Below are 11,102 nucleotides of genomic sequence, written 5' to 3' on the forward strand. Positions count from 1 at the left end.
ATTGATATGATCCATTAACAGCAAGGCTCACCAACATAGTGCCCACCGAGTGGCCAGCGGGCATATTCTAAAAATAGCTAACCCGTGATGGGACAGTGTGATTTTCTAGGAATGTTGCAGAAGTAATCATTTGAAATGTAAACAGTGGTAGAGATTTATAGAAATAAAGTGTTGCATACTCGTATTTGTCGGTTTCCTAATTATTATGAGAAATTAACACGATTAGTGTCTTCACAAAAATTAATATCAATAACATGATTAAAATTATATTGAGCATTTTTTTTCCACATGTATGCACGAAACTGGCAACCCTTCACATTAATCAGCATCCAAGAAGTAGCTCATTTTCAATAAGCTTGGTGACCTCTGATTTACAGTATAGGTTACTTTTGAGACAGCTAAATACATGACATGAATGGCTGAAATAGCAAAAGGTGATTTAAAGTAAAGCTGTCACGTAAAAACTCGGGATGTCAGGTGATTAAAATTTTAATCAGAATTAATCGCATGACTTCAACAGTTAACTTACGATCGCAAATTTTATATCTGTACTAAAAGTACGAAAGTAGCAAAAATATTAAACTAATATTAAATTACTAATTATGGATGCCATTGAGTCATTGATAAAGTAATTTCATAAAATTGTTACATTTAAAAAAAAAAAGTATTGTACTGTTAAAAAAGAAGAAGTGATATTTGAGTTAGTCATGTGACAGCTCAGTGCATTTTTTTCTTTTCATATTATGAGCTAATCTTTCACATGATGTAACTAGGGAAATTCTGCACATTTTTAAAGTTGTAAAATACAACTTTACCCCAGTCTCCACAAATATATGCATTATTATTAAAATTTTTACTGCTAAATTTTGACGCGGACATGTCTGCTTCGCCATTAATCACACTTTAAAAAAAAATATACTGGCATTAAGGGAACTTTAAATTAACGCACAAATATTGACACTCATAAACCAAGTTGAAATAATTGCATTATTTGGCATATCATACCAATTAAATGAAAACCTCAACAATGACAATGTTAACCAACAAGCTTCCAATAGTTTTCAGTAAAATGAAAGTTTCTGAGCAAACAAACCTAAACTGGTAATAAATGAGCAAACTGTGGTTAGTAGGCCACCTGGTGGTCAGGGGAAAAAAAATCAGCCTGCACATTTATTATGAGAAACCTTTATTGAACTTTTTTGGAATCCAGTGACACCGACACGGAAAAAGGTCCCGTCCCTCCCTCCCTGTTAACATACACAACCTGAGAGGGAGGGGCTGCGGGTGGGCCGTACCATGATCGCGCTTGTAGTCTTAAATTACGCAAAGATAATAACAAAGACATCCAGGTGCATTTCCACAATGCGCAACATGCATTCAGAAGGGGATTTCTGGGGAACACAGTGACTCCTGGTTCACTTCTCAAAAGGATGACAAACTATCACAACTTAAAAAATAAAATAAAATAAAAACAGTTGTCTATATGGCCCACGATCAGTCTATAAGTTAGGCTCTGTCAATTTTCCATTTGAGGTGGAAAAAAAAATAAAGATGCTACTGATCATAAGTAAACGTTTAAATATGGAAGGGGATCGTTTGTATCAGCTTGAACTTTTTTTGCTTTGAAATCAATGATATACAACAGTCTCACTAAAGAAAAGGGGGAACACATCTGATGTAGGTAAAACTAGGCTTTCCCACGGAACGCCTCCCTGCTGTACCTAAAGGAAAATATCTACGTTCCAGTCAAGTAGCTCAGTGGGTCGTTGGTCCATTTAGGAGTGGTTCAGGTTTAGTCCTCTTCGCTGCCGCTGGCCGAATGCTCCTGAAACAAACACAAATGTTAATTTTGCTATGAGTTCAGAAAATGCTTTAGAAAATATTTCAGAAATGTTTCAGGACAAACTTCTACAACACTTTATTAGTCAGGGGTTGAAATTCACTATTCGTTATTCAACCTTTTTTTAACAATTATATAATTGTTTGCAAAGGCAACTTTCTGTTCCATTATGACTGGACCCGGGGGGTGGGGCTAAGACGCCACCAAACTTCAAAATATGTGATCAAATATTCTTTCCACAGCTAACACCATACATGTAAAAACTGTTTTCCCCATGGAATGTGACACTGGCACTTCTGTTCATAGCAGGCTTGAGCCTGATCATCCGAACCAATTTTCTTTCACCAGAGGGTGGAATTTTGGTTCTTCTTCCAGATCTTGGCAAAGAGATGACGCATGCTAATAGCTTGTACTTGTGTACAATTGTTTGAACTGATGATCTTGGAACCTGCACAAATGAAAACCTACAAATCTGTAAATCTACAATTCTTCTTCCAAAGTTCTGAGTACTGGCCGATAAAGCTGCAGTCAATTGTGTTCCCTCATCACCAGAAGCTAAAGGGGAAGTCAGCCCAAATTTTTTTTAAACAATAATGTGTTCTATGCAGTTATATTGTGTTTGTGGAATATGAGTTAAGCAACAAAATCCACCCGTTTTTCTCCATCTCATTTGGCCAATTGCTGTCGACTGAAAATGACACCACTGTGCCTAAAGTCTCAGGGAACAACCAATCACAGCAGTGAATTTTAAACTGTACTGATTTCCCCATCTTTCAAAGTATTCAAGTGAGAGGTCAACCTTTGCTTCTTGTCATCTGTACATGAACATGTCTCACCTCTTCCTGTTCCTCGTCACTGTCATCGTCGCTCACCACAGGTTTAGCCCGCACGCCACGGCCCCTCCGACGCTGTCCTTTCCCACCACGTTCCCCCTTTTCTTTCCGGCTCAGTTTAATCTTAACCTTCACAGAACGGGCTGGGAGGGAACACAGCTTGTCATGACCTCTGCTGAACATTTTTAAACATGATTTTGTACAAACCATTTTCTGTTTTTGATACTAACATTCAGACTCGGAGCCTTCATCAAGCTCTTCCTCTTCTTCTTCACTCTCTTCTCCTTCGCTGTCCTCCTCCTTCTCAATCTTCTGTCTTACACTGGTGAACACAGACTGAAGCACAATGGAGTCTTCGTAGATCTGATGGTTTCAAGAAAGGAGAAAAGTGAATTAAAATGTACAAAAGTGCCTTGACTTATCATTGCATTTGTTTGTTTAGTGTAAACATCTATGATTTCATTTATTATGCATGTTTGACTGTTGCTCTCATGAGCTAAGGTATTTTGTAAAAAGTAGCTGGAAGTTGACACCAACCAGAGATCCTTCCAGGTTGAAAGTCTGAGCGTTCTGACACAGCAGCATCACGTCTTTCTCCAGGTCATTCAAGCTGCGGTACTTATGGCTGCGGATCCTCTCCTGATATATGGAGAAGGTCAAGTCAGATATGGATTGGCACGTGAAAACACAACAAGAACATCTGAGTATGCACCTTGATCTTCCTGAAGTCTACTGGTTTGCGGATAAGCTCATAGTACTCAGGAAGCTCTTTGCGGGAAGGCAGTTGGATGAAAACCTCACTCAGCTGTCGTCCATTACTACTGAGGTGATCAGAGAATGTGCATCGATTAGTTCTGACAACTAAAGCTATATTTGCATTTCTCTCTGCAGCATTGGCAGACCCAGTGGGCGTTGGATTTAGGCCATATTTTGCTCCTAATTTGAAGTTTTGAGCATATACCTTGGCTCCAGAAATACAATTGTTGTCATAATAATTGTTTACTAAGCCAAAACGTAAATGAGCTCACCCGTCCTTGTATTTGATGACGGCATCAACTATCTTCTTCATCTTCTTGGTGAGGGACGGCGGGTTAGGGGAAAGTTTCTCGGCAGGCGGCCGACCACGTTTCTTTGCTTTCTTCACGTCGTCATCCTTGTCGCGCCCGCGCCCGCTGCTGGAGCTGGGCGTGGAGGGGCCATCATGGTCACGATCTCGCTTGCGCTTTCTGGTCGTCTTCTTGTGGCGCACTTCCTCCTCGATGTCTTCCAGATTGCCCTCTTCTATGGCCTAATGAAAAGAAAAGATGAGCAATTTGACTCGGGGCAAAAGCACGGACGGGTGCTTTTTGAAATGCCCGTTCATTTTGAGATACCTTCAACCACTGTTTCTCAGTGAGTGAGTCACTGTAGTCCACCTCCTTACGCTGGCGGGATCCTCGGCCAAACATCTTCTCCTCCTCTTCTTCGCAGGTAAGCCTCTCAACCTCGGCGTCATCTTTCAAAATCCAGCCGGGGAGATCATCCTCCTCCATCAGACGGGGTTTTCTCTTGGGGTTGCGGGCATCCTCGCGCCGTCTGTCGAGATCCATGCGCTAAATACGACGGCAACGCAAAATGGTTAGCGGACTCAAAAGATTATTCAATGAAAAGCTAGCTCATGATCGAAAGTGGGGTGAGATTAACCATGAACTGTTCGAACTCTTCTTCACTTCTGGCAATCATCTGATTGACTGTCTCATCATCAGGCACTTCATCTTCCTCCTGCAGAGAGATAAGAGAGTCGTAGTAAACAAAGCACCCAGCAGAATATTGGGATACCTCAGAGTCACCTCTCTCAACTACACACTAACATCAATAAAGTAGAACAAATGTTGAGTGAGCAACCATCGACAATTGCATGTGATAGCGCAAATTAATACTATTGCAATATCTAAAACTGTCAAATAAGCCAACCAAAAATTAAGGATGACAGCAGAGAGGGGAAACAAAGTAAAAGACCAAGTATTACATTAAACATTATATTAACTCATTTGCTCCCAAAAACGTATAAATATGTTCTATTGTAAATATAATAAAGTGTCCCAAAGACATATTTGTAAATTTTTTATGTTTTTTTTTCTTTTAATGCTAGAACATACAGAAGGCTTTGATGCAGCCTCGGAACTGAAGAGAACGGTTGAAGCAATGTTAGTTATTACTAAAACGGCCAGCAGGTGGCAGCAGAGTATAAGAGCTCAACCAGGGCCATGTTGCAACAAGCTGTTTTCCCCAAAGTTTTAAAAAGATTTGTGAATAATCATGAAACTTGGCTATACAGTGATACCTCGGCTCACGAACGCTTCAGCTCACGAACTTTTCGCCTCACGAACATTAAATTCGCGAAAATTTAGTCTCGGCTGACGAACTACTTTTCGGCGGACGAACCAAACCATGCGGTCGAACAGCACCACGGTGGCGGCCACAAGAAGCTGATGCACGCTCACGGCGTCCCAGTTCGTCACCCCCTTTCTTTTAGTGCGGACGCGGTTTGTGTTTGATAGACATTTTGAGTGTACTTTTGCTATTATGGGACCGAAAAAGACCCCACCACAGGCTAGTGTTAAGCCTAATGCTTACCAGCGAGGGACGGCGATTCGGCGGCGCGTTTGCATTGTAGTCAATGGAGTTCGCGCCACTAAAAAAAGCGAAAGTGCCATCACGTACCTCAAAAAAGGAGAAAATCGTGCCACGGCTGTTTAGTCCCAGGAAAGAGGTGAAAGTAGTTGACGGTGCTCACTTGTTGACTCGCTAAAGTGCTCCACTTCCTTGTTCACCAAGGGACACACCTCCTCCGCTCCGGTGAGCACGAAAGTGCGAATGAGCGACAACCGTTCCATAAACACTCTACGCGGTGAAACGCTCGCGAATGAAGTAAGTCTACCATTGCTACTATCCTTAAGAACTACCATCACAAAGTAAAATAAAACGACTTTATTATACAGTACAATTTATTTCTTTAATTACAATACAATAAAAAAATAATAAAAATAAATAATAAAAATAAGGTATATTTTTGTGTAGTTTTAAGACTTATTTAGTAGAAAATTATGTTTTATAGGGACCTGGGAACGGATTATTCTCATTTTAATGGTTTCTTATGGGAAATAAATGTTCGGAAGAAGAACTTTTCGGTTTACACACACTCTCTGGGAACCAATTAAGTTCGTAAACCGAGGTATCACTGTATTCTAATGATAATTGCTGCAAAACGGAAACAGATAGAAATATACTTTTCCCCCACTTTTTTTTTCCTGATGAAAGAGACTAATATTTCTTTTGGTAGGTTCTTCTTCTTTTCTTTTTTTTTTTTTTTTAATAGCAATAGAACACAATATTCTGTGGGCCTTGCAAAATCAGTCAAAATCCAGCAAAACAGCGAAGGAGGTTGCTTCAGTGAAAATGGCTGGGAGTGAATGAGTTAACCATCAATGATAGAAATACAAAAGAGAAAAGGAAACGCCTGGATTGATGAATTCCTGAGAAAAGAGGAAGAGAAATAGGGAGAAGAAAAAAGAAGGAGAATGAAGATGTGGGAACAGCGCACAGGGAGATGTGGGTGGGTTGGGCAACGTGGGAATGTTCAGATCACACCCACCCACGCCCCCCTAGTGCGGCAGCCTCCACGAGCCCCGACCTCGTCCTGTTCCTCGTGCTCCAGAATGGCCTGTAAGAAGGCCCGGCGCTCACAGCCTGATGACTTCTGGTCAAACATGCCCGCCTGGATGACCTTCTGGTCCACGTTCAGTTTGTACTTGGCTGCCGCCAGAATCTTCTCCTCCACGCTGTTGACGGTGCACAGCCGAAGGACGCGCACCTCATTCTGCTGACCTATACGATGGGCCCTGTCCTGAGCTTGCAGGTCCTGAAAGATAAATCGAAAATTAGCAGGTTTCCACAGTGCCCTGAAACATTTGCCCCTTCCACCATATCTATCAGGTTTTAAAAGTTTCAGAACAAACCAATTTAAGTATTTCAAAAATACAATGCAAGTATTGTAGAAAGCTGTTGTTTTTAAGAGACAGAAGAAAACAAACAAAAAAAAAAAAAAAACACACAACCTATTGGGCCCTATTTAAATTTCCCCTGAAGCTAACAACTTGTTGCGCCATCCCTGGGCAGCAAAAAGTGAAAACAAATCTTTGTGATAACTTGTGATGAGCAGTTTACATACAAGTAGAACATTTAGCCCACACTTGTTTGCAGAACTGTTTGAACTCAGTCAGACTGCATAATTTTCAACATGACTGCCCCTTTTCGGCAATGTCGCAGCACCTCAATTAGATTTAAGTTCAGAATTTGATTTGGCTACTCCCATTTTTTTTTTTTTTTGGCTATTCAGAGTTGGGCTTGCTGGTGTATTTGGGGTAGTTGTCTTGCTGCATAACCCAAGAAGGCTTGAGCGTAAAGGCACAAACTGATGGCTGGATGTTCAGCTGCAGAATTTTCTGATAGAGAGTACATTTAATTGTCCCATTGATTACAGCAAGTCACGTCAAAGCCCTGAACGAGCAAAGCAGTGCCATGCCATCACACTAGCACTAACATGTTTTATCGTTGACATGATTTTCTTTATCAAATGTTGTTTTTGTACCAGTCGCTACGGCATGCACACCTTAAAAAAAACCAACAACAACAACAACTATTATTGTCCACAGAGGATAGCTTTTGGCAAAATGTAAGCTGAGCCTGTGTTCTTTATTGAAGTGTGATAAATACTGGATACAAAAAAAAATAAAAAATAAAAATCTTCAACTCCCCTTATTTCAGTCACATATAGGATTGTTCACAATCCCAACCCAACAAACATGCATTACCTGATGGGGGTTCCAGTCACTGTCAAATATTACAACAGTGTCAGCAGATTGCAGGTTAAGACCCAAACCTCCTGCTCGGGTGCTGAGCAGAAACACAAAGTACTCAGATGCTGGGTCATTGAAAGTTTTTAACAGCATTCCACGGTCCTCCGCTTTTGTGGTTCCTGTCGGAGTAAAACAGTAAAACATTTTTGATATAATGTAGAGGACTGGTATTATTAAATTTAATATGCTCAGTTTAGAGGTGGGGGAAGCACAGTGGACAAATGGTCAACAGGTTCCGGGTTTCTGAGTTGTGCCTGCGTTTGTGTTTTCTCTCCCACATTCCAAAAATAGGACTTTAAATTGTCTATTGGTGTGAATGGTTGGTAATATGTGCCATAGATGTACCTCAACTATTGCCCAGAAGCCAGCCGGGAAAGTAAGGATAGGCGGTATTATTATATTGGAATGCGAAAACGTGTGGGCCACTCACTGCAATTATGACATTTATAGATTCTTGAAAGCTTTTTAACAGTTAAATTGAGTTTAAAATTCTTGCTCCTGCAATGTTCTACATATGACCTATCCAAAGCATCTGTATTGAAATAGTAATGAAAAAAAAAACAAAAAACCCTGATACACTTATGTGCCAGGGTTTAAATTGCACAGATATAGATTTTAGGCCTTGACAACCACATTTGTAGATGAACAGATTCACCAAATTTGGACTGGTAGTGAACCATATTAAATTAATCATGAGACATTTTCTTTGTTGTTAAAGAGATCAAAAAAAATATGTTCCCACCATCTAGACGCAGGTACTTGAAGTTGCGGTAGGCAAAGTAGTCTTCCATGATGGTCATAAGTGAGGTCATTTGACAGAAGAGCAGCACTTTGTGGTTGGTGGCCCTCAGCTTGGGCAGGATACGATCCAGCAGCTCAAATTTCCCAGAGGAGCGGTACAAGTCAGCACTGGACAGACGGAAGAAGATTATAATCAAGAATGAGATGGCGTGTACTGTATGTCACAGTATTTCTAAAGGCATGCAGATGCAGTAAAAACCCAGTTTGTGCTATACATACCCACTCACTATGCCTCCAGAATAACCCAGATGTTCAGAGAAAGACTCCTGTAAAAATACATCATATTTCATTTTATCTTCAGTCATCACATGTATGGTATTTACCTGTAACTTATAATTAATTTCCCTACTAAATTTCAAGCCAAAAAATTGTACCTCAATTTGTTGGAACATATAGGGGTGATTGCAAATCTTTCTAAGCTGCATAATGGTGTTCATCAGAGTCTTCGTGCCACCTTTACCCTAGAAGAAAACAATGGGACATACACCTGTCAATTAACTTTATTTGTTCAAATAGCATTTACTGAAATATTAATGTTTCCATCATTATATTTAAAATCACATTCTTTTAACTTACCTTCTTATCTTTCTCGGATCCATCTGTGAGCAAGACCCCCTTTGCCTGCATGTGTCGATACAATACTCTCTGAAGGGCTGACATGTCACATTTGATCACATACTCCACCTAGAAAACAATACAAAAGGGCCAAAGTTACTGTATTTTCCGCACTATAAGGCGCACCGCATTATAAGGCGCACCTTCAATGAATGACATATTTTAAAACTTTTTCCATATATAAGGCGCTACAGTAGAGGCTGGGGTTACATTATGCATCCATTAGATGGTGCTGCGCTAAAGGGAATGTCAACAAAAGTCAGATAGGTCAGTCAAACTGCATTAATAGATACAAACCAGCTTTCTGACAACTCCATTCACTCCCAAAATGAATAAACAGCGGTTTTATTATTTTCTCTGAGGAAAAGTATTAGTATTAGCCAGCGATCCAAGATGGCGGGATCTTCTGCCGATCGTGCAGGGTCAACGATAACGTATTGACAGCGAGACCTGTTGCGGCTCAATATTAATCCATATATAAGGCGGACTGGATTATAAGGCGCATGGTCAGCTTTTGAAGAAATTGAAGGCTTTTAGGTGCGCCTTATAGTGCGTAAAATACGGTAAATCAGTAAACTTCAACTTTGGTGTGCGTGAGCCAGAGAGAAATGCTTTTATTTCAATTTAAAAACACTGAAATAATGTGTGTGTGTGTGTGTGTGCGTGTGCTTAATTCACCCAACACAACCATTTTATCAACAACCAGAAGGAGGCAAACCTTCTCTGGCAGCTGGGCCTCAACCTCCTTTTTGAGACGGCGTAGTAAGAAGGGTCGCAGCACCTTGTGTAGACGTCGAATAATGAGAATGGTCTCTTCTTCATTGAGGTCAACCTGGAGGTGGGTGCAAGACAAGTCTTGTTCAACACATCTATGGGTTCAGCGGCTATTTAAGTATACAATATCTATCCATCAACCATCTTTGTTGACACTGTTAATGTCACTAGTGGATACAGCAGTTGATATGTGGCTTAACAGGAATATCAGTTTGTGTGCGTCAAGGGGTGTGAATTGCCTAGGACCTGACGATTCGATCCGTATCACGATTCATAGGTCACGATTCGATTCGATACCGATTAATCCCGATGTGAATTCACAAGTCGATTGTTAATATTTTTTTTTTTTTTTTACTCAATTTAGAAAATAGTATTAAGTAAACTTGTACATGTACACTGTAAGATTTGTATGAAAATTTATTATTTATTGATCTCAAACTTCAGTGTTATAACTGTGAGCCACTGTATTTAACAAACAGGTTGTGACCTTTTTCATGTTAGATCAGCATTGAAATAAAATATTAAGGCTTAATGTTCCATTAATATAACATTCTTTCATCCCTAAGGTGTGAAAGTTAGACGTTTTGTTGAATATTTTTTCATCAAAAATGGATGTTAAAAAATCGATTCGGCTGCCTATTGAATCGATTCGAGAATGCGCGCTGTATTATCGCGATATATTGCTGAATCTATTTTTTTTTTTTTAACACCCCTACATTTACATTTTCTGCACACTTCTACAATCTTACTAATAATGCTTACTTTCTCTCCAGTCATGGCGAATGGGGCATTGAACCATTGTTCAAAGGTGCTGCAGCTCTTGAAAATGGTGGGCAGGAGGAAGTTAAGCAGGGCCCAGAGCTCAGGGAGCTTGTTCTGCAGAGGAGTGCCTGTGAGCAGCAACCGCCGTGGGGCCAGGTAGTGCGTGTTCAACACCTGGGTCAGCTTACAATGGTGGTTCTTCATACGGTGGCCCTCGTCCACAATCATATACTTCCAACGAAGCTTGAGGAGGACGTGATAGAAATGTAATAAACGAAGCACAGATTCAAAAGTTCATGGTTCTGACTCAACAGTAGACTCGTACCTTTGCTAGCACCTGCTTATCTTTGATGATGTACTCGTATGTGGTGAGAAGCACATTAAATTTGCCACTGCGCAGGATGGGAACGAATGCACGACGAGCAGCTGGAGAGCCCTGGAAAAATTAGCAGAATCCTTCCAAATTTTTGCTATGACGTTCTAAAGAACTGGTACTTACACATGTAGTGTATGCCAGAATTGGAGCTTGATATAATAATGGAAAAACTGACCTTGTAGGAGACCTTCACAACAGATGGC

General features: G+C 40.4%; 1 protein-coding gene across 4 annotated transcripts in view; it reads right to left on the reverse strand.

Moving 5' to 3' along the window:
- Positions 1-1,169: 1,169 nt before the first annotated feature.
- The window catches only part of smarca4a (SWI/SNF related BAF chromatin remodeling complex subunit ATPase 4a), a 26,777-nt gene continuing 16,844 nt past the window's right edge, over positions 1,170-11,102 (reverse strand). The window contains exons 17-34 of one of the 4 annotated variants that reach the window (XM_077500434.1): positions 11,075-11,102; positions 10,849-10,959; positions 10,524-10,766; positions 9,706-9,819; positions 8,949-9,056; positions 8,747-8,833; positions 8,592-8,638; positions 8,314-8,480; positions 7,527-7,690; positions 6,347-6,574; positions 4,357-4,434; positions 4,047-4,265; positions 3,702-3,961; positions 3,386-3,491; positions 3,211-3,312; positions 2,904-3,036; positions 2,677-2,816; positions 1,170-1,825 (exon numbers count right to left, since the gene is read on the reverse strand). The exon at positions 11,075-11,102 is cut by the window's right edge and continues 39 nt beyond it. In XM_077500434.1, coding sequence (XP_077356560.1) covers positions 1,793-1,825; positions 2,677-2,816; positions 2,904-3,036; positions 3,211-3,312; positions 3,386-3,491; positions 3,702-3,961; positions 4,047-4,265; positions 4,357-4,434; positions 6,347-6,574; positions 7,527-7,690; positions 8,314-8,480; positions 8,592-8,638; positions 8,747-8,833; positions 8,949-9,056; positions 9,706-9,819; positions 10,524-10,766; positions 10,849-10,959; positions 11,075-11,102 — 2,368 coding nt within the window. In that variant the 3' untranslated portion in view covers positions 1,170-1,792. Of the gene's footprint in view, positions 1,826-2,676; positions 2,817-2,903; positions 3,037-3,210; positions 3,313-3,385; positions 3,495-3,701; positions 3,962-4,046; positions 4,266-4,356; positions 4,435-6,307; positions 6,575-7,526; positions 7,691-8,313; positions 8,481-8,591; positions 8,639-8,746; positions 8,834-8,948; positions 9,057-9,705; positions 9,820-10,523; positions 10,767-10,848; positions 10,960-11,074 lie in introns of all 4 variants that reach the window. The other 3 variants (XM_077500426.1, XM_077500417.1, XM_077500408.1) reach the window with 3 other exon arrangements.

Source organism: Festucalex cinctus, chromosome 1, assembly GCF_051991245.1.
Source record: "Festucalex cinctus isolate MCC-2025b chromosome 1, RoL_Fcin_1.0, whole genome shotgun sequence".
NCBI lineage: Eukaryota > Metazoa > Chordata > Actinopteri > Syngnathiformes > Syngnathidae > Festucalex > Festucalex cinctus.